Source organism: Elephas maximus, chromosome 25 (genome assembly GCF_024166365.1).
Source record: "Elephas maximus indicus isolate mEleMax1 chromosome 25, mEleMax1 primary haplotype, whole genome shotgun sequence".
Classification (NCBI taxonomy): Eukaryota; Metazoa; Chordata; class Mammalia; order Proboscidea; family Elephantidae; genus Elephas; species Elephas maximus.
The window spans coordinates 34,312,740-34,338,521 of record NC_064843.1 but is presented as its reverse complement, the minus strand read 5'-3'; the positions used below and the strand labels follow the sequence as shown (position 1 = coordinate 34,338,521).

The 25,782-nt window shown below is 43.1% G+C and overlaps 1 protein-coding gene across 1 annotated transcript; it reads right to left on the bottom strand.

Moving 5' to 3' along the window:
* Window positions 1–286: 286 nt before the first annotated feature.
* EDEM2 (ER degradation enhancing alpha-mannosidase like protein 2) lies at window positions 287–25,782 on the bottom strand. The gene is made up of 11 exons (XM_049869493.1): window positions 25,560–25,782; window positions 25,213–25,323; window positions 23,332–23,371; window positions 19,780–19,885; window positions 18,605–18,730; window positions 14,515–14,726; window positions 13,173–13,314; window positions 11,565–11,689; window positions 5,447–5,591; window positions 2,646–2,767; window positions 287–848 (listed from the first exon to the last, which is right to left on the bottom strand). The coding sequence occupies exons 1-11, from the start codon at window positions 25,664–25,666 to the stop codon at window positions 348–350; spliced, it is 1,737 nt and encodes a 578-aa protein (XP_049725450.1). The 5' UTR covers window positions 25,667–25,782; the 3' UTR covers window positions 287–347.

Here is a 25,782-nt window from a genome sequence, read left to right as displayed (position 1 = left end):
AGACTAAAGAGCAGAAGCACAGGCTAGGGCAGGAACAAACAAAGAAATACATTTATGACAACATACTCCCCTTCCCCCAAAGATGACAGATAATGGGATCTTGAAAGGAAAGGAGATTCAACTATCAATCCATGGAGGTCTTTGGGGCCAGGTGACTTTGGGTTTAGCTGTTTCTCCAAGTGCATGAGAAAAATAAACTAGGATTCATAATCAGTTTAGTCACGGACCCTTTCTTTGAATGAAATCTCATGAGATAGCTCAATATGTAAAACAGAAAGACACAATAGACAAAAGCAGATTTGTTTATTGTTATAGTTTAGTTTAAAAAAAAAAAAATCATCCAGTAGTTATGTAGAGTCTAGGAAAACCTGTCCCAGTAATGCCAACTTAGAGGTAAAGGGCTGACTAGGGCAGCTGAGAAGTGGGATTTTCTGCTTTACAGACTTCTTCTCCCTTGCTCTCTCCTGGTTTTCAGGAGAGGAGAATGTTCCTGGCCCTGCTGAGGGTTCCCATGGCCCCGAACTCACAGTCTTTTTCTGAAATCCCGATCTGTTCCGTTTGAGAGAGTAGAATTCCCTCATCAAGTCTTCTACCTCCCACTGCTCTTCCTTCAGCCTCCGGCAACAGTGCAGGGCAGCAGGGTCAATGGGGTGTGCTTCTGTGTTGAAGATGTACCCCCCAGCCCCCAGGATGCACTCCCCATAGGGGGTGATCACAGCATCGAAGCTGGAGCCGTTGTTGTGGATGAAGTTAGTTGGGTCAAAGAGAAGGTAGAGGTATTTCACAGTCTCGGCCAGAAAGAAAGACTCCATGCGGTTGTCAAGCTTGTGGTCTCGCAAATCTTTGATCTGCCACATGGGAGAGGGAAGCAAGTCAGAATGGCATCACAATGCAGTGGAAAGGGTCACACGACCCATTATGAGTGCTAGCTTGCCCCATGTGCTCTGGTCCCTGACCTCACCTCTTCCCACCCTCTTCCTTCTTTGTGCAGCTCCAGCCACACTGGCCTCTAGTTCTTTGAGATCGGCATACTCTCACCTCAGGCTTTTTGCACCTGTTCTTTCAGCTCCAGTGTTGCCCTGCCCTTCCTGTGTAACACTGCCAACCTCCTATCCCCCTCATCCTACTCTTCTGGGACTAGAAACATAGATCTACTCATCCTTTTTAATGACAATATAATATTCTGTGGACTACTTAGCTAATTTCCCTTGATGGGTATTAAGGTTGTTACCACATTTTTGCTATTATAAACAGGTAAGCAGTCTTATAAAGAAAAGTTCATACTGAGTTTACAGGCATAGATGAGTAAGATGACTTGCTACAAACATATTCTTTAGCTTCTCAGAATTAGCAGTACATTTCCTTAAAACAAAACCAATTCTCAGTGGACGTTTATTTTGTCCCAAAAAATGTGACTCATATATGGACTTGATGTACCAAGAATTAGTATTCTCTTCCACTATTCACCTTGGAAGACCTCCAAAGGGCTTGATTTTCATGGAAAAAAATCTAGCATTCCTAAGAGTCCCCAGTGGGCTTACATGCTTGGCTTTTCAAAGAATCCAACATATTAGAAACCAAAACATAGTACTGCTTTATCTTCCTCCTATACATATATGTCCTTACTTTTAGAATGTGCACTCATACTTTACTTATAGAATATAATCACATTACAAAATCTTGGGAAAAAAAACGTTTTTCACTCTCATATCCTAACACAACCTCTGTAGGCTTTTTGGTGAATTTTCTTTTAGACTATTTTCTTATACTTCGATTTTTTACACGTCTGGAATGATTATTTATATCTGCTGGCTTGGGCCCTACAAGGATGTGAGATGGCTCCCACCCTTGACCCTTTCAATCCATTCTCCACAGAGCATCTGGAGTACTCTTCCTAAAATATAAATCAGATCATGTCACTCCTCAGCTTCAAGCCCTACCAAGGCTTCTGATTTCAAGCAAAACAAAATCCAAACTCTTTATTCAAAGCCCTACATGATCTGACCTCTGTCCACCTCTTGGACCTAATCTCCTCCTACTTTGCTCCTTGTTCACTCCACTCCAGCCACATTGGTCTTTTTTCTGTCTCCCACATATATGCTCATTGTCTGTTTTTTCTACTAAAATGGAAGCTTCGTGAGAGCAAGGACTTGGTCTTTTGTCACTGCTATAACCCTCAGGCCTACCACAGTGCCTGGCACAGAAAAGACATTTAATAAATATCTGTTAAATTAGTTGGACTGTTCTATTAGGAGTTCCCGGGTTTAAATATAGTGCTATGGGACTCTGGGTTTCCCCTCTTAGAGCCCATTTTGTAGGGCCTTATACAAAACTCACCTTTGCCAAGTAGCCTATTCAGATAGGTGAAGGATTTCTGAAAGAAGAGGAATGCCAAGGGCATGAAGTGGAGATCTCTGGGAACTAATCCCAACTCTACCTCTTCTAGATATGTGATCTTTAGCAAGGCCCTTACCTTCTTGGTTCTGCAGTTTCCTCATCTATAAAATAAGGGTGTTATGACTTCTCTAAGGTCCCTTGCAGGGCTGGTTGGTATTCCAGGACTCCCAATGGTACTACCCTTAAAGAGGCCTCTTTAGCAGCAGGCAGAGACACTGCCCAGTTCTTGGGCCCCTGGAAACACTTACTGTTGCGAATCCACACTCCACCTTGCTGATTTTTTCAATGGATTCCACAGCATCTCTTCCAAGTTCTAAGAGGGTGGGATCCCCCGTGGCACGGTAGAGGTACATGGCACTCTCAATGAGTTCTGCAAAGTCCAAAGCAGATCCTCATCCAGTGGCTGAGCAAGGATGGCTCAGGGCCCACTCTAGGGCAGCGAACAATTCCTCCCCCCAATAACTTGTCCACAGGTCCCCAACTAGGAGGGACATGGGACAACTCATGTAATGCAGAGTTTTCAGAGTCAATAAAACCAAAGCTGAAACTTAATGGAGACCAGTGGTAAGGTTGACCATAGACTCGCATCCTGAGGGAGAGGAGGGCAGTGAGATTCCGGGACAGAGGAGGTGAGAGACAAACCATGAGTGGCCAACCTGGACCCTTGAGGACCCATAAGCCAAAGATGTCCTCGCAAACAAGACTGAAGATCCCTGACACCATGAAGAGCCATGTAAGCCCAACACATGAGAGAAAAATTAATTTTTATCTTAATTAAGTGACTATTATATATTTTTTCCATTACTCACAGCCTAACTTAATTCTAAAACTTATAAGGGTCATGAGACTGGGTAAAGGTAAAGTCCTTTCTGAGATGGGATGGGCAAAAAGATGAAGGTTAAAATATTCGAGAGCCAACCCTTAATTTAACAGATGCAGTCATCAATTCACAGTGCCCAGAACAAAGTGAGCCTTGCCCTATTCTCACAACTGAAATATGATGTCTGGATATGGGCCCCATCTTAAGATGAATATTAGCCAAAAAAAGTTGGTCCAGATGAGAATATTTACTCTGGAGAAAAGAAAACTCGGGAAAATGTGTTTGCTGCCTTCAAATATCTGAAGAGCTGTTACGGAAAAGAAAGAGTGGACTTCTAGGGTGGCCCTAGTGGGTGGGAGTTACCGTTCAATACAGTTTCCTACCTCTTTACCTATCCTTTTTCAGAGAGGAAAGAAGCCCTCAGCCCTCGCTATATCAACGTCTCCTCCGGATCTTCTCTTTTCCTGCTTCGTCCTGGGCCTTGGTCAGCACTTTTCTCCCTTCTGATTTATTACTGCAAACTCGATTTTTACTTTGAGGGAAAAGGTCTCTGCCTGATTCCTCAATTCTCTCCTACTTCCCCTCCCCCTAGCCCCATGAGCCCCTAGATTATTGCTAATCTAATTGCTAATATTCTAAGATACAGATTAGTATCTGTTTACTCGTAAGTGGGGACACTGTGTGTTCAAAGGCGGAAAAGAAAGGGCTCTCATGGGAAGCCTCCCCTTCTGCGTCTAGCAGCTGGTTCGGTCAGTGCACTCAGGGCCAACCATCTTGTTTTCTCTTCCTCACAGTGGGCCTAAATATGCTTCAATTTCCTGTACATCTGGCCAACTCTCTAAAAGATGATGACAGCCCAAGGTTTAGATTTGGCCTTAGGAGGAGGTAAAGGCCCTCAGAAACCTTCAGGCTCCTTGTGCTCCAACCCTGCTGATCACAGACATGCACTGGAGTAAGGCACTGGACAATCTAATCATAGAGTAGTACCTTATTTCCCATGCACTATTGTTTTCGGGTAGGAAAGGTGACTGAACAAAGGCATTCCTGGATTCCTGGCGGTGGTGCCTTACTTTCCATTGATGCTTTCCTGTCAGCCTGTCCTGCAAATGGAACAGGTTGCCTCTGTAAGTAGTAAGTTCCTTGTCAGTGGTGGTAAGTGAGCAAACACTGGATAAACACTTCACAGAGACAAGATGGGGGGATTTCAATTAGAAGACATCTCAGGTTCTCTCTAATCCCGAGATTGCACAAGTCTAAGTCTTACATTTAGTTCCAATGTAATCACATAACACTGGATGTGATGTTCTCTGAGTTTTCTCTTTAAAAAATACACTATGAGAACCAGTGCACGAGGAACTCCAAGAGCCACAGCCTCTAAGGAGTAAAACGTCTTACTCCCTCTTCTCTTCCCCCTCCAGGACTCCTACACTCATCACTTGGGTTAAAAGAGGAAAGGAATGGGGTCAGAGGAAGCCACTAGGAAGGCCTATTTCACAGCTAAAAGGCATTTCAGGGGGGAAGGTGTTAAGAGTCTAAGACAATGGTAACACAACCTATTTTGGTGTGGGGGGTGACCGTGCTGACTAAGCTTCCTTCCTCTGCCCCTCATCCCCTTTCCCTCCTTACAATTTTTAACCTTCCTAAGGTGAATCAGAGGGCATCAGAGCTGGAAAGGAATTTAAGACGGTATTTAGTGTGTAGTCTCCTTCCTCTCTGAGTCTTGATTTCTGAGCTGCATAATGGAGAGGTACGTAAGACCAGATGATTCCTAAGGCCTGTTCCAAAGTTTGAACATTCCATACTATAGAAGCACAATTATTCTGACCCTCTGAAGGCTCTGCTTATGAAGCTTGCTTACACTTCTGAAATCTCAATGGCAAGAGTGCAAAAAAATGTCAACTTGGCTCTTCTTCCCACTCACTTCTCCGAGTTTGAAAGGACACATGGTTTAGTTAGAAAACCTGGGTTCCAATCCTAGTTACTACACTTAACAGTCTCTGGCAAGCCCTTTCAACCCACTATGCCTCAGTTTCCTTATCTGAATACATAAGAATAAATATTCCTTAGCAAGAAAACCACTAGAGCCAACGGAAACTTCAGATGGGGGAAAAAAAAAAAAATGGGCTTGCAAGCACTTGTGAAGCATGGAGCCCTATAGAGATGTGAGAGTTCGGGCTTTGGAGAACCAGAGTCTGCAGGTGAGTGACAAAACATTGAGATGTTGCTCACCTGGCCGAAGAGGGTAGCCCTCTCGCTTCTCCACTGTGTATCCCTGAGGAATGTTGTAGAATTCTGGGAGCCCCCCAAACTGCTTCCATACAGTATAGTAGTTGAGGAAGGTCCTCATGGCATTGTCTATGTCCCCAATGAGGCTCTGTAGGGAGAAGTGGTTGTCTGGCAGGGACCCACCAGGCATAAAAACCCACATATAAAACCCACACACAATCTCAGGAAAAAGAGAAAGCAAAGGCTTTGGAGCCAAAAAGGCCTGTAATCAAACACTGAGTGGGCTGTTTACTCACTGTGCGCCCTGAAAGAGACCCTTAACTACTCTGAGTCTCAGTTTCCTCACCTGTAAGATGTAAAGTATAATACCTATTTCCAACAATGTTGTAAGGAACAGACTGCATACAAAGTGCCTGGCCAATAGTAGGTATTCAGTCAATGTGAGCTACTAACAGTTTTTGAGTAGGTAATTCAATCATCTGGTTCATAATTCTAAAAATAGGATAAAGGTGGGCTGTGCTTAGTTTGATTCCCACCTCATACTCCTAATACATAACCGTTTTTATTAGTTTAACATTCCAGAGTTTCTTTATGCAAACATAAGCAAATATGAGTATATATTATTTTCCCCACACTAAAAATAGCCTATTAAACGCTCTTTCTATTTATATAGTTTCCTAGTACTCTGCTGCTTGGACTATAATTTAATAGCTATTTGGCTTGGTTCCAATCTTCTGCTATCTGCAATTACAATCAATGTTGCAATAAATAACCCTGTACATATGTCATTTCAAACACATGCAAAGTATATTTCTAAGAGAAATCTCCAGAATTTGGATTGCTGGTCAGAGGATATATGCATTAGTAATCTTACTAGCTACTGCCAAGTAGCTATTAATATTAACATTAAGCTCTAAGTGAAACAGCTGACCTTCTTGACATCTCCACTGGTATCTCTTGGAGAGAGAAAACTTGACGTTTCCAAAGCAAAAGTCTTGGTTCCCTCACTTTCCCACAAAGCTGACTCTCTACTCTTGCCTTTCTCCCTTCTTAGTGAATGGTACTAACACTGAGCCAGAAACCTGGTGGTCATCCTTGACTTCTCCCTTCTCTCCAACTCCCACATCCATTCTACCAGTAATGCCTGACAATTCCATCTCTGAAACATCAAGATTTTACTCTCTTTATCTCCAGGGCCACCACTGGTCACCAGTATCTCACACCAGGATGACCTCAAAAGCCTTCTTGCTGGTCCCGCCACTTTCCCGCTTGTCCCTCTCCAATCTAATCTCCCCGAGGCAGCCAGATAAGTAACCATCTTACTACATACACCAGGCCCTTCAATGGCTTCCCATGGGCTCAGAAAAAAAAATCAAGAAACCTCGCCATGGACCTCAAGGCCCTGGAAAATCTGGTCAAGTTTGGCCTTCCATCAACTGATCTTTCTCTTTCCTGAACTGTGGCCATATTGCTTTTCTTTGTTCCTGATATACACCCACTCTTTCCTGCCTTGGCGTCATCACACATGACGTTTCCTCTGCCTGGAACATCGTCCTCCCATGCCCAGTTATTCACCTTTCAAGTATCAGTGTAAATATCACCTCTTCTGAGAGGCCTTCCTTGAACACCCTGTCTAATATAAGTCCCGATATGCTCTATCTCAACTTCTTGTTTCCTTTGTTGCAACTTATTATTTCATATGTTTAATTTTTTTTCTTTGGGTCTCCTTTTCTGGACTATAAACTTCATGAGGGTAGGGCCTGGAATGCAATAGGTGTTCAAATATTTGTTGAGTAAATGAACAAATTTAACATCTTTAAAGCTTCCTTTACGAGAAGCTTTGCTGGTGCAGTGGTTAAGCACTCAGCTGCTAACTGAAAGGTTAGCGGTTCGAATCCACCAGTCCACGTGAGAAAGATGTGGCAGTCAGCTTCCATAAATATTTACAGTCTTGGAAACCCTATGGGCCAGCTCTACTCTGTCCTATAGAATCACTATGAGTCAGAACCAACTCGACAGCAATGGGCTTAGTCGGGTTTGGAAGCCGCCTTTCCTCATCTATGAAAAAACATTTACCTCATGGTATGTTGTTGTAACGATTGTAAAGTGCTTGACATGTACTTTATTCTTTAGATTTAACTTATCACCAGACAGACTGCCAGGGACTAAATAGATGTTCAACAAATGTTAGCTTTCGGTGTTGTTATAATTCGACAGAGGAATATCCTTCTCAAACCAAGTAGAGCACACAAATCCTACACAAACTGAGATGGAACTCTTTCATTATCAAGCTCTCCCTTTTTTTTTTATTTTAGGAAATTTGGAGAATAGGGCATAAAAAAGTCATCTTTAACTCACTACCCAGATTTAAGAGTTTGATATCTAATGTTCCAATATTTGTCCCATTTAGTTATATGAACACTGTCTAAAATATACAAGAATAAAAGGATAGATATCTTCTTAAGTTATAGTACCAGCCATGTACATCTTTGTCTTCTTATATTCTTTAACATACAAGGACAATTTTTTACCAAGTCGTAATCAGTGTGTACATACTGTAATGCTTTAATGGGTGTTTTTTTTATTATCGCTAAATCTACATAATCCAAATTTAAAAAATTTTAATTATCATTCCTAATTCTTCACTGTAGTCCAACAGTAATTTTCATTCCTTCATTTTTTCTTGATCCTTGGTTCACCACTTCATGCAGCAAAAGAGTATACATATTTGTTAATTTTTTTTCTTAAAAGTATATAATAATCCATTACAGTTAAAATGCAATCATTTATTCATTCTTCCATTATGGGGCATTTGGATCATTTCCAGTTTTTCTCTGTCAACAGCTTTGCTGCTGTGATTATCTCATACAGGGTGTTCTAACATTCTAATAAAACTGCTTTTAGATTTTCTAATTATCAAAATCTTTCCCTCTTGAACTATATTCTTGGGAAAACATGCATAGAAATGGAATGGAAACACGCAAGGTTGAAGGGTGTGATTAGTTCTATGGCTGGGTTGTACAAGAAAGTTTTCCAAGAGGAATGTAGTCACAAAAAGTTTTAAGGAAATGCATTTCCAGACCCTCAACTTTCCGAAAACAGATCTGCCAAAAAACATGCTTATAACCCAAACGCAGGCTCTACATCCTCTCTATCCCTTTCTCAACTGCCTTTCTGCTGTTTTACAAAAACAAGGTATACCTGCCTCTAACCTTACTATGGAACACTGTCCTGGGGTATAAAAACTTCCTGAGCACTAAACTAGGCTAAATTGAAAATATTATTAGTATAAATGCTGAGAAAAACGAATGGCTCTAACCACTAGGTCACAAATCCTTTAGCAAATCAGATGGTTTCCAATTCTCTGCTTTAAAAACATTGAAGGTGGAACTGGTCATGTCAGCAAAGAGATCATTAAAAATAATTTTTGATGACAGACCATTTTGTGATTTTCTTTTTTTACCAGATAAAGGTTGCACCATTTGATATACTCATTTTTGTGGGTCAAAAATAGTTGAATACTGACAATTTTATAGGGCTCATTCTACTAACTCTGAATGGTTTCAAAGGACTGAAATGATATAGTAACAATCAAACTCCTTCTATTTCCATCTCTTTATGTGAATAAGGCTCCTCAGTGCTTATATCTATAAAAATGGAAAGCAGGAAAAAAATTGATGCTTAATCATGTCTCATATTAACAATAAATAATGGCCACAAACAAATACATAAACTTATTGAAAAGAAAAAGTCCCAAAGTCTCACTAAGAAAAGCATTTCTAATAAAACTGCTTATAGATTTTGTAATGATTTATCAAAACTGGAAGATATTTATGTCATCTCAATCATTTACATACTAATACATGTAATCATAACTAAACACAGAAGAAATTACACTTAATTCTCAGAGTCTTATGGTTACAGAAAATTTTTAAACATTTTAAATTTATATTTGCATACAAATTTTGCTATAGAGGCATCAAAAAAGTACTTTCAAGCACAAAACATATTAATAGGAATAAAATTTCTCTTGGGAGAGTAGAATGGAAATAGACTTCAAGGAGAAAAAGGGGCGGTATGAAAATATTCAAACTTATACGATCGTAAATGTGCAAGGTGTGCCATATAAAACTTAAAGATTTTGGAAGAATTGGACCAATATTTAATGCTATCAACAAATTCTCTTTAAGCCTGTTTCCCATCTGTAAAATAAGGGAGTTAACTAAAAGTAACAGAGTCCTGGTGGCACAATGATTAAGCCCTCGGCTGCTAACCACTGTGGGAGAAAAGACCTAGCGATCTGCTCCCATAAAGATTTTGGTGTAGGAAACCCTATGGGGCAGTTGTACTGTGTCCTATTGGGTTGCCATGAATCGGAATTGACTCGATGGCACACAACAAGTTATAAGTACATTAATGGGAGATTAGAAATATAATTTAAAAAACAAAACCAAACCCATTGCAGTTGAGTTGATTCTGACTGATAGCAACCCTACAGGACAGAATAGAACCACTCTGTAGGGTTTCAAGACTATAAATCTTTATGGAAGCAGACTGCCACATCCTTCTCACACGAAGCAGCTGGTGAGTTTGAACCGCCAGCCTTTCAGTTAGCAGCCAAGTGCTTTAACCACTGCACCACCAGGGCTCCTTAAAACAAATTACATTATATCTATTCAATGGGATATATGTTATTGTTGTTGTTGTTGCTGTTAGGCGCTATTGGGTCAGTTCCAACTCATAGCAGCCCTATGCACAACAGAACAGGACACTGCCTAGTCCTGTGCCATCCTTACAATCGTTGCTATGTCTGAGCCCATTGTTGCAGCCACTATGTCAATATATCTTACTGAGGGTCTTCCTGTTTTTCCCTGACCCTCTACTTTACCAAGCATGATGTCCTTCTCCAGGGACTGGTCCCTACGGAGCCATTAAAAAAAGTAAAACTGATCTACATGTACTGATAAAGAATGATCTCCAAGATACAGTGAAAACAGAAGCTGAGAAAGATTAAGTTTGTTATGTTCCTATGTATGTAAACAAAAAGGGGGCTGTAAACACATAATATAGATCTGTGGAAGGACATATGGGGCACTGATAACAGAGGCTGCCACTGAAGAGGGGTCTCAGGGTGGAGGCTCAAGACTTACTTTTTACTGTATTCCCTTTTGAGCACTTTAAATTTACCATCACATACATGTTATTACCTTTTCTTAAAAAAAAAAAAAAAAAAAAGCCTAGTTTATAAAAATATATTGGTATATAAAATATCTTGGTACACCTAGGGTGTGGATATAGGAGCCCTGGTAGTATAGTGGTTAAGCACTCAGCTGCTAACCAAAAGGTCAGTGGTTGAAACCCACCAGCTGCTCCATGGTAGAAAGATGTGGCAGTCTGCTTCTGTGAAGACTGACAGCCTTGGAAAATCTGTAGAGCAGATTTACTCTGTCCTATAAGGTTGCTGGAAACCCTGGTGGCATAGTGCTTAAGTGCCAAGAGGTTGGCAGTTTGAATCCGACAGGCACTCCCTGGAAACTCTATGGGGCAGTTCTACTCTGTTCTATAGGGTTGCTATGAGTCGGAATCGACTCGACGGCAGTGGGTAGTGGGTAGTATAAGGTTGCTATGAGTCGAACTTAACTCCATAGTAACCGGTTAGGGAGTGATCAGGCAGCTTCTAAGGTCCCTTCCAGCAGCACCTCTATTTGGCTGTAGAACAGAAAAAAATAAGATGGCACGCAGAGTAGCACGAGCTTCGCTCCTGCGCCTTCTCAGGCCCACTGTCAAGAACAAGGAGATTGGACAGGAATGCCTAGTGGAGAGATAGCTGTTGTCACGACTGTTACTGCCCAGCCTGAAAAGATACCGTCTACTTCATTTTAAGTGGCATAATATTTTATAGTGAACTGGAAACTCAGTTCCTGTCACCCTAAAGCTTCCCTCAGAAAACAGTCTGGCCGAATCTTAAATCTAATTCACTCCAAGTCTCTCTTCTGTCTGTAACCCACCCCTCCAAAATAGAGTATTCTAACAACTAAAGTACCTTATTTGGCTTATACATCAGAAAGACTTGCTTTGTCAATTCCATGGAAAAATGACCACCCTTTCTGAGGGTTCCTACCTGAAGACCAGGCCAGTAGGCCTCCAAGGACTGGAAGACTGGCATGGATACAGTCCCCTTGTACATCTGCACCCACAGGTACCAGTCATCGAAGCGGGTGTAATTCCGAATGGCTTTGTTATACTCTGCAGTGGAGGAGATGGGATAGTGGACACGCCAGTGATTAGGGAGACAAAAGGCAGGCCTTGTCAACAGAAGCATTGGCTTATACTTTTGTAAGACCGTATTATGGTCTGACTCAAAGCAGAACAGGATGCAGTGAGGCAGAGGAAAGGGCATGGACTCTGGAATCAAACTTCTAGGCTCAAATTCCAGGTCTAGCTTTACTATTGGCTAGCTGTGACCTTGTACAAGTTTTCCCTCTGAAGCCTCAGTCTTATTATCTGTAAAATGGGGGAAAGTAAGGTCACCTGTCTCGCGAGGTTGTTCACTCATTCATTGATTTCACTTGCTCAACAAACATCCACTGCGCACCTAGGCAGTGGTAAACAAAACAAAGTCCAGCTCTCATGGAACTTACAGTCTAGGGGGAACCTGAACTTGCACCTCCTCTCTAGGTTATAAATCACTGAAGGCTGGGACTTTGTTCATTGCTGGATCCCCAGCACTAGGACAGTACCTAGCACATGGTATATGCTCAGTAAATATCATCTTTTTTTTATTATCATGATTTAGGTGACAGTTTACTTATCAAATTGTTTCTCATTAAATAGTTAATACACAAATTGTTTTGTGACATTGGTTGCCAACCGCGGTGAGTCAAAACTCATTCTCCACCCCAGGTTCCCTGTTTCCATTTGTACAGTTTTCCTGTCCCTTCCTTCCTTCTCGATAAATATTATCTGAATGAACCAAGTACCAAATATGCACATACATAAATAAACAAGATAATTTCAAGTAGTGTTATAAGAATTAAAGGAAATAATCCATGTTCAGCATTTGGCACAGTGCTTGGCACACAAAAGTATGCAATAAACATTTGCTGAATAAATGAATGTTAGCTACAATAGTAATTATCATTATGTGCCCAGTAATTTCTCAATATATTATTACTATCAGTGTCTAAGGGTCTGAAGGATAAAATATACTTATTCGGCAAACATTAATCTACTGTTTTATCTCATACGAAGCATTGTGGGAACTGTAAAGATGAAAAAGAACTAGATTCTGTACTCAAATGGTAGAGCTGTGATTGTTGAAAACAGCTGGCTGTAAGGCAGATGCTGAAGGCCCTAAACTCTGAGGAAGGATCAAGCTACTTCCCAGACAAGGTAACATTTAAGCTGGGCGTTGAAGGGTGACTAGAATTTGGACACCCGGAGACAGGGAAAAAGGTATTCTAAGCAAGGAAACACCATGTGCAATGGCTAGGGGATAAGAGATCCAGGGCCATGTTCACAGAATAGAGCATAGTTCAGCTGGGTATTGCAGGAAGGCAAGAAGAGGAGTAGTGGGCATCAAGTGGGCAGTGTAAGACCACTGAATGCAAACTTGGGTATTCAGAACGTACTCCGTAGGCACTTGGGAGCAATTGAAAGCTTATAAACAAACAAATCACACATATCAGCAGGAAAAATCATGGAAAAGCCCTTGCCCTGTCCTTCTTACCTAGGAACATTGCCATGAGATTCTTATCCTGAAGTAGGATGGCTCCTTTCACCAGGTACTCAAAGTAGGAATCCACACCAGCTCCAATGCCCGCATCCTGGGCCACCCACTTGCCAGTGAGCACATCAATGTGGTTGCCAACCTGGGAGAGAAAAGGTGGTCCCATTGGAGGGCCCAAAGCCAAAGAAGGCTCTCCCCATTCCCCCAGCTGCTTAGTGAGATGCCAGCTGGCACCCCAGTGTTTCTCGCAAGGACTTGCAGGATAAAGGAGGACAAGGCTGGAGGTAAGCTGCCTAGGATTTATGCCGATTTAATTGTATACATTGGGCAAAAACTGAAAAAGAATTCGGAGTGTTTACACACTGCCTGGAGTGAGTGCATGAGATAAGAGATAAGAATGTGCTGTTCCCAAAATCTGTCTTAGACTTCTAAAACTTCTCACCACTCTACATGTGATTCCAGTGTCTAAAGATAAACACATTTTATATATATCCATAAATTAACTCAGGAAGGACACCCAACAAACTGAGAGAGTGGTTGTTTCCAAGAGAAACTGGGTATCAGCTCATGAAAGCGGATAACTTCATCTGGTGCTCAACCAAAGAAATAGCTATCTGTTCTGTGTTAGTTTGGGTTCCCCCAGGAAAGACCCTCAGCAAGAAAAGTCCCCTTTCCCAGAAGGAGCCGAAACCAACCTTTGAGATCATTTGGTCCAAAGTGTGTTAAATTTCCATAGATTAATAGATACTATGAGGAGAAAGGGAAGCTCTATGGTCATATAAGTTTGGGAAATGCTGAGTTAAACCACGTTAAATAAATTTCTTTACCACAGGATTTCATCATCTTTAATCTGCTCATGTTCATTGTGACTCTCCATAAAAAGGACACTGTATCTAGCATTTCCCAAACTTAATTGGCCAGGAACCGTTTTTTTCAGCTGGTATTGCCATTCAACTTCTCTCAGACTCTCTAAGAAAACAGTTTTGCAAACACAAATAGACACTAAAAAATGAGGGCTAGACAGGATGACTATTGAAGGTCTCCGAGTAAGTCAGGGGCATAAAGCATACAACCCATTCCCTAGAAATCAGAAAAGCTTAGAGTCAAAGCTTAACATAGGCCTCTTCTCCCTGCTAGAGGATATAGTCTCATGCTCCCTTCCCCTCTGTGCCAAAACTTTCATTGAGGGCTGCTTGGTCTTTCCAGTTGCCTGAGACACTCCTGAGGTCACCCTAAGTTTCTCTTGGCTGGATAGCAACTTGTTGCTCAGAGCCCTGGGCCTCGTAAGCAAGGGGCAATGTGGCTGACTTGACTCAAACAGGAAGGGTGGCTGCTGACTTACCAGCCCAATATCTGACCGGCTCTCCCAGAGGCGCGTCAAGGCCACTCTGGCTACGTCTTCAAACACAGGGTCGCCAGTGAGGCTGCTCAGGGTGGCAAATTCTACAATGAAGGTCCCGATCCCTGCTGTACAGGTGACTGGGGTCTCTCCCGGGTTCACGCCATGAAGCAGGTTCACCGTCCCATACGGCATGCCAGTAGGGGTCTGAAAGGCTGAACAGTTGCAAACTTAGGAACCAGCTGGCAGGGGTAGTTTCGATACAAGCCCAAAGCCTGAGGCCTCAGGCAGCACTTCCTTCTTCATTTCCTGGGTGACCTTCTAGACAGTGAGACCACAATGGGGAAAGAGGGTCTAGTCTGAGCCAGAGTAGTATAAATATCACAACTGGAGGGCCTTTAAAAAAAAAAAAAAACCCAAACCTGTTGCCCTTGAGTTGATTCTGATTCATGGTGACCCCATGTATTACAGAGTAGAACTGCTCCGTAAGGTTTTCAATGGCTGTAATCATTATGGAAGCAGAATGCCAGGCCTTTCTTCCGGAGAACCACTGGATGGGTTTGAACCACCAATCTTTAGGTTACTAGTCAAGTGCAAACTGTTTTCACCACCCAGGGACCTCGGAGGGCTTTTAGCACCCATCTAACTCAGCTGCTGTCATGGGTTGAATTGTGTCACCCAAAAATATGTGTTGTGAATCCTAACCTCTATACCTGTGGTTATAATCCCCTTTGGGAATGAGTTGTCTTTGTTATATTAATAAGACAAGATTAACGTAGGGTGTGTCTTAAATTAATCTCCTATGACATGTAAGAGATTAAACGAGCAAGTTAGAAAGTAGAGAATGGGAGAGATGTCAAGCCACATGAAGACTACCCAGGAGCAAAAGCTCAGGAGAGATAAGGACTTTCCTCCAGAGCTGAGAGAGACAAAAAGCCTTCCCTTGAGCTGGCACCCTGAATTTGGACTGCTAGCCTCCTAAATCATGAGAAAATAATTTTCTGTTTAAGTCACCCACTTGTGGTATTTCTGGACCTGGATAGGTAAGACAGAATTTGGTACCAGGAGTGGGGTTGCCATTAAGGTGTGCCAGTGGGGATGGGGCTACTGCCTGAAGCTGAGGGGGCAGGGCTGTCATGTCCAAGGTACAGAAGAACAGGGCCTGCCAGGGCTGAGGGGGTAAGATTGCCACTCAGATGGATTAGGAGAATGGGGCTGCTGAAAGCCCAGGGAGCAGAGTTGCCATCCCAGAGGACCTGCAAGGCAGAGCTGAAGCCCAGGCCTGAGGGGTCCCCACCTAGAACCCAGAGGTGTGGCCAACACCCAGAGTCTGGAGGGTGGGGCCATTGCCCAGATGGTCTCAGAGAGCAGAGGATTATTTTCAAGCCCTGAGAGTTAATGTAATTTGTTCTGCTGGGTTTTGGAGTTGCTTGGTGCCCGTTATCCCTTCTTTCCCTCGAATTTCTCCCATTTATACTGAAAATGTCTGCCTTGGGCCTATTCCACCATCCTACTTGGGAAACAGATAACTTATATTCTAGATTTCACAGGTTCATAGATGGAAAGGAATTTTGCCCCAGGATGGAATTCGCCGAAAGTTTCACCCATATATTTATTCACAAAATAAGATTTTGGCCTTGGAGTTGATTTAAGACTTTTGGGATGATATGATGGGGTGAATATGTTTTGCATGTGGCAACAACATGATTTTTGGGGGGCCAAAGGGTGGAACATTATGGATTGAATTATGTCCCCCCAAAATATGTGTTGTAAATCCTAACCTCTATGCCTATGGTTATAATCCCATTTGGTAATGGGTTGTCTTCGTTATGTTAATGAGACAGGATTAGTATAGGGTGCATCTTAAGTCAGTATCTTTTGAGATATAGAAGAGGAGAGATAGGATAAGATAGATGCCAAGACACATGGTGATCTCCAAGGAACCAGAAGCTGAAGAGACAAGGACCTTCCTCCAGAGCTAACAGAGAGAGAAAGCCTTCTCGAGCCAGAGCTCTGAATTCAGACTTCTAGCCTCCTAAACTGTGAGAAAATAAATTTGTTTGTTAAAGCCATCCACTTGTAGGATTTCTGTTATACCGGCACTAGATAGCTAAGATAGATGCTGTCAGACGTTGTTTTGCATGACCCCTGGGTTCTTGCTTATGACAAGGGGGCATGGAGCAGGCCGTGCTCTAGGTCATCACACTCCATGTATCCCTACTTACCTAAAGCAGCACTTTTATTTATTTTATACTATGCCTTCAGTGGCCAGGCAGGTAATTTGGTGTGAAGCAGGGAAAGTGTAAGCCACAGGGAGGGGTGGGGCTGGGGCACACTGATGAGAGCACACCCATTAGAAATCATTAATATATATTTTTTAAAGGCTATTTTGACCAAATAAAACATATCTGCAAGCCCTAGACAGCCCCATAGGAGCCAGTTTGAGATTCCTGCTTTAAATAAATAGTTCAGAGGCTTAAAAAAAAAAAAAAAAAGATATAAGCCGTTGATATAGTCCAACCCTCAGTTTACAGGTAGGGGAAGTCATGGCTGTACAGAGTGATTCAGAGACAGCCAGACCCAGCTGGGATAGAAACGCCTGCCTCCCCCAGCCCAATGTTCTGCCCACCCCACCCCAGTATCTTCCACTTCAAGGCAAGGAACTCAACAACCAGCCAGAAGCAGAGATTTCCTCTCCCACCCAAAAGGTCAAATTATCCCAGAGCAGCCTGTGCGTCACCAAACAAGGCTGTCAAAATGTCCAAGAACTGCGAGGTCCAGCAACTCTGGCTGCTGCAGAAGAGAAATTTGCTGTCTTGTTGGGGCGAGGAGCAAGCAAGGGGAATGTGAGTCACACCCAAGAAGGGCTCAAAGGAACGTCTCGGAAAAGTCAGGCAGTGTTAAAATGAGGGGAGTGACAAACATTTCTTCACCCAAATGATAGAAACACTGGAGATTGCTTTATAATTATATACCACGCACTTTTCAGTATGTATATTTCTCAGTGAAGAAGCCCTGGTGGTGCAGTGGTTGAAGCACTTGGCTGCTAACCAAAAGGCCAGTGGTTTGAACCCATCAGCCACTACGTGAAAGAAAGATGTGACAGTCTGCTTCTGTAAAGATTTACAGCCTTCTATTTCTCAATACAATTTTTTTTTAGTGACAACAACAACCAAAAAAGAAGGGAGCAACCATGCCTCTAGAAATGAATCACACAGGACATGATGTTTGCAAGGAGACACACAGGCCATGGGCCATAAGTAAGACCTGGACCCAGCTTGCTCACTCTCACTCTCCTCGGTTCTTCCCCAAAGACGAGAGGCAAGAGCAGGATGGAAAGGGACAAGTGAGATGGCCGAGACACTGGTGCAAAGTATATCGTGACGTGTTTGGGTGTGAACAGCCCTCAGAGCCTCTACCACACCCTGAAGGGAACACACTGTCCAGTTTACACTGCTGAGCCCAGTGTACTAGCCCACTAGACAAACACGCTGAGGCTTGGCCTGTAGCCCTGGACACAGCTTAGCCGCAAAACAAACCCTCTCATTTCAATAGTGCTTGCGGTTTTCCAAGCATCTTCTCTGATCTCATTTTAGCCTGCCAGCAACCAGACGAGGCAGAGAGGCAGGAAGGGTGAGTCCCATCTGATGGATAAGAAAACTCAACAGTGGCGAGAAAGAGTGACTTGGTCTAAATGTTGGTTGGCAGAGCTGAGTCTAGAACCCAGGACTCCCAGTGCTCAGTTCAAGGCTTTCCCTGGGGTGTGTGGCACTAGAGGGCTGGAAGGGGGCAAAAGGGCTCACTTGAAATAGGGTAAGGGCCTTATACCCACCAGGCTGGCCTTCAGGTATGGCCCCCCAACCCCGCCTTGCAAAAAGTGCTAAGGTCAGCTCTTCCATCCTGGGCCAGGGCCCCAGCAAGCCCTCAAAATGCCCAGGACTTTCTTGATTTCCATGGTGGGCCTAGGAGTAGAAATACCAAATATTTGGGTGAGAAACACCAGGAAATAATTCAACACTGCCACTCTCATCTCTACCAAGAAAAGAGGGACCTATTGGACTTCATCTCTCCCCCATTTCTTTGTAGCTCTTACCTGGGAGGAGTTTTCGGGCTGCCTCCTCGGCCATCCTCAGGAGGGGTCCAGAGCAGGGCCATCCAGCCTCCACTTCCACCCCAGCCTTCTTTGACAGCAGGTGAGCAGATAGGAGGCCGCCTACCACTAAAGACAATACCAAAAGCAAGTGTCACCATACCAAGGATGAATCCTTTCATTGTGCAAACTGAACCTGAACGCTCTGTTGGGGATGGCTCACTGGGAACATACAGTCAGAATGCTCATTATAAGCAATGATGGCGAGACTCTGTCTCACATACTATGGACATGTTATCAGGAGGGACAAGTTCCTGGAGAAGGACGTCATGCTTGATAGAGTAGAGGGTCAGCAAAAAAGAGGAAGACCCTCAACGAGATGCATTGACACACTGGCTGCAACAATGGGTTCAAGCATAAAAATGACTATAAGGATGGCGCAGGACCAGGCAGTATTTTGTTCTGTTGTACATACTGTCACTATGAGTCGGAAACCAGCTTGATGGCACCTAACAACAACTTCACTGGGATGAGGCTAGAACCACCTAGGGAAAGAGGAGACCCTTAACCCCACACATTTATACAGTGCTAAGTTAGTTTTTTTTAAGTTTAGAAAGTGTTTTGTTGATGGGGCATTAGAACAATGGCCATCATTTTTCTTTAGTCTCTACTGTGTACCAGGCATTAAGCTGGTACACAATACCAATAACCCCATGTGTTATTTCATCTAATCTTAAAAACCTTATGAGGTAGGTATCACTGCCCCCCTCTTTAGATGAAGAGATTTGGGTTCAGAAAGGTAAAGTGACTTGCCCACAGTCACCCATCCAGTAGGGGCTAGGACCAGGTCTATTTGACTCCAAATCTCACGCTCATTTGACTTTGTCTCTCAGGACTTAGGTGGGTGGGGAAACAGTAGTTATTACCTTCGTTTTATTATCTATTTTATTATACAGTATTTTTAAAAAACAGTTGCCATTTGGTGGATCCTGAGACCTCCCCACCGTACCCCATCCCACCCCACCTCCCATGAGGGAAGAAGAGCTCTGTCAGCCACTGGCTTTGGCCAAGTACCCTGGTAGGGCTAGCCCTTAAGACCCTAGTTACCACCTCCCAGTTTACACAGAGGAAACTTCATATCCTCTTTTCTTCCAAAGGCCCTAGAAGACAGCCCTCACCTCGGATATTAGTTTCAAACACGGAAGCATTCACATCAATATCGAAGTCCACATTGTCCTGGAGCACTTCAACCACTCTTTGGAATTCTGAGACATTCCCCAAAATCTGGAAGGAAAGAGAGACCTGACAATGAGGTTCTCTCAGGCTTGGGGGCCCAGAGTTTGCCATCCTATGCTGATGTGTCCCTCACATTCAATTAAGATCTCCATTTCTTGTCCTAGGGCTGGTAACAAGGAATGGAAACACTGAAAGGCAGAAATCACCCAGAGACCCAACATCAAGAGACTGGTTATATAATTTCTTGGGTACCAATTCAAAAGCCATTATGTACCCATTTAAATGGATACAATATAAAGACATTAGTCCATATAATCATACGCTGGTTTGGCCTTTGCAGTGGACATCTGTTATTTTTAACCTTCTGTTATCACATTGATTCTTGTGGGAAACATTACAGATTGGTTGGCCCAACACTAATTTCCAACCTTCTTTACTCTTGCAGCCTCCCACCATACCGGCTAGAAATCCAGGTGCTTGGTTTCTCAGGTTTCTCTGAAGCTAGAGGTGATTGTGTTACCCCATTTTGACCCTTGAGAAGTCTACTGGGGACACTTCTGGGAAAACTTGTTTTCCTAATAAAAAGGAACAAACATAGCTGGCATGGCCTTTACCCTTCCTCCTTCTTTCTGCCTCGAAAACAGACTCAATTTCTAGAGCTGTCGCAGCCATCTTGTGAGCGTGAGGTACCAAGCATGAGAATGAAAGCCAAGACACTCAGGATGGTAGAATGGAAAGATGGAAAGAGCTTGGGGCTCTGATGATATGGTTGAGCAGCTGACTCAATACTTCGAACCCTGGTGGCACGATGGTTAAGAACTTGGTTGCTAAATAAAAGGTCAGCAGTTCAAATTCACCAGTCACTCCTTGGAAACCTTCTGGGGCAGTTCTACTCTGTCCCACAGGGTCGCTATGAGTCGGAAATGACTTGATGGCAACAGGTTTGGTTTGGTTTTGGTTTTGTTTAAGTCATACGTTAGTCAGGCATGTTGTTACTTGCAGCCAAATACAACCGTAGCACCTTTCCTCTTGTAACAGCATCCCAATTTTCCTTTGGGATATCAACCCTCTTCCACAGTCACTCTTGTGGTTTGAGTGAGGCTGGACCGATCCCTCCAGTTGTTATGAGTGGGCACTTGATCTGGACCAGCCTAAGTACTAAATCCCTTGGCTGAATGATTGGTTCATGGATCAGTACATGACCCAAGCTAGATCAATGAGTCTTAATCCTGGAACTCTGCCTGGAATTAATGGAAAAAAAGGTATTTCTTTACACACAGTTACTAAATGAGTGGGATTTAAGTCTGGAGCTACTGTTGGCTACTCTGCCAATTTAAGGAGAGCTTGAGAACATGGCCAGCAAACAAGGCAGACGTAAGAGATGGAGAGATTCCTGATGACATCGTTTGTATGTCTGAATCCAGCTGGGTCTGAGGCTAAGCTTCTATGTGGACCATTGAGTTATGTGACACAATAAATTTCCTTCTTGTCTAAATCAATTTGATTGAGTCTCTGTCACTTGTAATCAGAAAAATCCTGACTATCCAGCATTCAAGGCCTTCTATGATTTGGACGCAACCTACCTTTCCAGCCATATCTCCTACTGTTTTATCTTCATCTACCCTATCTTCATCTACTTTAGTAAAACTGTCCCCACTACTCCTCAATTTTCTGTCTTCAGATATGCTGTTCCCTCTGCCAGAAATCCCTCTCTCCTGTGTCTTTCCATTTCCAGTTCCAAACTATCTTCAATTGTCTAAATGTCATCTTCTCTAGAAAGCCTTCGGTTCTCCAACTGAAATTAACCATCCCTTTCTTTGAAAGATCCTGACAACTTAATCTATACAACTCTAGGGAATCTATTTCTTTCTATATTAAGGGAATTTTTGCAGGGACAGGACCCTTGCTTATCTCTCCGGAGTGCCAAGCACAGCCCATGAAGTAATCACTCAACAGATGTTTATAAATGATTACACAAGTCTTTCTCTACATTACAGCCTTTCAAAACAGAAATCTCATCATTCTCTGCCTTCTACTTAAGAAATTTTAGAGGTTTTCTACTGTTCTCAAGTTAAAGATCAAAATCCTTAATAAGGTGAACAAGGGCTTGTATCATCTCGTCCCCATCTACCCCTCTAGCTTCTCTTTACCTCCTTCTCCACATCAGTCACACTGACCTTCCTTCAGTTCATTGAACTTGCCATGTTTTCTCCTGCCACAAGGCCTTTGCACAGGCTGTTCCCTCTGTCTGTCTGGAACATTTGTTCCTCCCTTCTCCCCTAGATAATATTTCTTGAGCTGAGATCCCAACTCAAGTAACATTTCACCACCTCAAGGAAGCCCTCCCTGACCTCTTCAGTCTCGGTCAGATTCCTTTGTTACAACCACTCACAGAACCATGGTCCCTTCCTACAGAACACTCAACTTAATTTGTAATTGCACATTATTTAGGTTTATTCTTTGATTGTTTCCCTCACTAAAAATCATAAACTCCAGGAGGGCAGGGACCATGTTTGTTTAACCTCACCATTATAAATGAGGAGCTCAGCAGTGTGCCTAGTACACAGTTGGCCCTTGATAAATATTTGAGAATGGACAAGTAAAAAAATTAACATTAAGCCAAAAAAAAAAAAAAAAAAAGCCAAATTATATCTATATAGTGATTACAATCATATAAATATATTAATACATAAAAATTACAAAAGGAGACAGAGAACCAGAAGTAGGTAAATAAGGGAAACATGCTAAACTCCTCTTCTGGCCTTTTTAAGATGATGGTTAAGGCTTGAAGTCATACAGAATTGAGTTCAGTTCTAGCTCTGCAATCTATTAGCTGCATGACCCTGGCAAGTCATTTCACCTTTCTAAGCATCATATTTCTCACTGTAAAGAGGAGTTCAGGTAGTTGGCAGGATTAAACAAGACAATACATGTAAAGTGCTTAGAACAAGCCTTATCCATAACATGTTAAGCAGTTACTATTTTATCATTACTGAACATGTCTACTAGAATGTAAGATCCTTGAAAACAAGGGAAGTATCAAAGTCCGTACTCTCCCACAGACTTATACAGGGCTATCACAGTTCCACGAACACAACAGTTGGTTTGAACCCACCTAGAGTCACCTCAGAAGACAGGCCTGGTGATCTACTTCTGAAAGGTCACAACCTTGAAAACCCTATGGAGGAGTTCTATGCTGTACATTATGGGGTCATCATGAGTCAGGATCAACTTGATGACAACTAACAACATCAGTCCTATGTATATAACAGGGCCTCTACAAATGTTTGCTGAATGAATGACCCTGAAGAAGTTGGAATTCATCATTTTCCCCTAGCTAGCTGGGTAGCCAGAGCCTGATGGTTCAGAATCATGAGATGAAAATAAAAAGCCTGAGAAAAGAATTTATTTTTCCCCACAGTCAAGCCGCCAAAAGAGAGAAAGATGTTGGATATATACTGGTTGAGAGGAAACAGAATAAACAAGACACTTACCAGCAAGGTATCCAGAGCATCAATCAGCGTCAGAGAAAAGCTGTAAAAGGACAGAAATCTCAGCTGCTTATTGAGAAAATCAAACAGCAAATATTAGGCTGCCCCAGAACAGATCTCTCAGAAACTAGTAAGGAAGGCACAGTGACACCCATCCCACTTACAGTCACAACAGGGAAGTCACAACGAAAACTGCCAAGAACCTCTGACCCACTTAATGCACCTGTAGAGTGGGTTGATGTATCGCAAGTGTAATTAAATGCTTACAGTCGCTGGCATTCCTCTCTGCCATGAGGAGGCAGTGTAAGATTATAGCTAAGAGCACAGGCTTTTCAGGAATTCCACATCTAGGAATTTATCCCACAGTGCACAGAGCTGTATGTTTGAAGATACTCCTAACAATATCGTCTAGAACAGCAAAAGGCTAGAAATAACCCAAATGTCCACCAGTTGAACTGTGATTAACTAAACTGTGGTACATTCAAACGGTGCAAAACTATGACGTTGTCAAAAAGATTGCTATCAAGGGTTCTATGCGCTGATGGAAACATATTCAAATTACACTGTTAAATGGGGGGAAAAAAAAGCCACCAAGGCACGGAATAGATAGTAGAATATGTTTCCATCTGCATTTTCAGAAAGAGACAAATAGAAAGCAGATTAGCAGTTGTGAGGGCCAGTGGTAGGGAAGGGATTAACTACAAAGGGGCATAAGAAAACTTCTTACGGTGATAGAAATATTCTTTATCTTGACTGTGATGGTGGTTACCATGCACCTAAAATGAGTGTATTTTAATTATATGTAAATTATACCTTTAAAAAGTTAATTTTAAAAAGATACATATATACACTCCAATAGGACGGTATAAGCAGAGAATATTTCTGGAAGGATAAACCAGAAAGTTAACAGTGGTTGCAGTTCTAGAGTATGGGAGACATTTATTTTATTGTACATAATTTTGTACTGTTTGCATCTGTCATTTGTCTTCTTTTGAACTAGAAAACAAAAATAAGCACAAATTTTCTAGAGTTTAATTCTCTAGTCCTCAGTATACTAATTTGAAAAACAGGGACAATGACATTTAACTCCTACGGGTGTTAAGAGAATAAAGTATGATAACAAAAGTAAGATGCTTAGTGCAGTGTTCAGTCAATGTCTGCTTCATCTAATGGAACGATTCTTCGCTCACTCAGCAAGGAACAAGAGTGAGAATTCCAGCTCTCATAGATCTTTATTCTAGTGGAAGTGAGAAAGACAAACCAGTAGAGTTAAGTGAGAAGGATAATATCAGAGTTAGAAGTGTTGGAAAGAAAATAAAACAGGTGACTTGTGAGAGTAACCTGCAGGGGGTAAGTTGTTGGGGAGGTGATGCTTAGGAGAGGACGTTTTAAGCTAGGATCCAAATAATAAGAGGCAGTCAGTGATATGAGGGGGAAGTGTGTTTCAGTTACAGGAAACACCAACTACAAAGGCCCTTAGGTTTTGGGGTTTGGGAGAGTTACATTCTGTCTTGGGCCTCAGTCTGCCCACCTATGTAATGAAGAGTTGCATTCTCTTACATCTTGTAGCCCTTGCATCGTATTCTATGACTTCAGAGATGTGCCCAAGTGCCCACAGCTGGTACCTGTTACTGCTGGGGCTGGAGCTCAGGGGTATAGCCCGCCAGGTTAACACCAGGCTTTTTTCATTGTGGGAAACTTTCCAGAAGGATGGGTGGATCCTGGTGGTACTGGCCTGAACTGGGGGGAGCACGGCCTTGCCCTGACTGGGAGATTGCAGGCACCAGTGAGGAGATCATAAAGCCACCAGCTCTAGTCGACCCCGCCTGCCTAGGACTGGACTGTCAGACCCCGGACGTCCCCTTGCCCCTCCACTCGCACTACCTGCCCCAGGTGTCGTGCCCGTCGCAGGTGAGAGGCCGCAATTCATCGTAGGGAAAGGCGTTCTCCAGGTAGCTGTCGTAGGCGTGGTAGAACATGGACTTGACTCGTTCCCTGGTGCGAGGGAGGAGAAATAAGACAGGAGACCAGAACAAGAAACCAGGTGGGGGAAAGGAACAAAAAATAGAGCAAAATTGCCGATTACCACCTAATTTCTGCCAGGAGCGCAGGGGCAGGGCCCGAGCAAGTCGGAAAACCGGTCCTGGGATGCAAGGAAAAGGAAGGGACCAGGTCTGCGCTTCCCACTCCCTCCACCAATTATAGAGGGGCGGGGTGCTAATTCCTTTCACCTGTAGTGGGCAGGGTCCGGCGCGGTGCCATCAGGGCCCGGCGCACCATGGTGCAGGGGCAGCAGCGCGCATAGGAGACCGACCGGGATGAGCAGACGGAAAGGCATAGAGCTCGTGTCCTATCAGCGCCGCCGCCGGAGCAGCAGCACCCACCGCCACCCGCTCATTCTGGGAGTCAGTGTAGGTTCTTCCGGAGACCCTCACCACTGCGTCTGCGCACTGA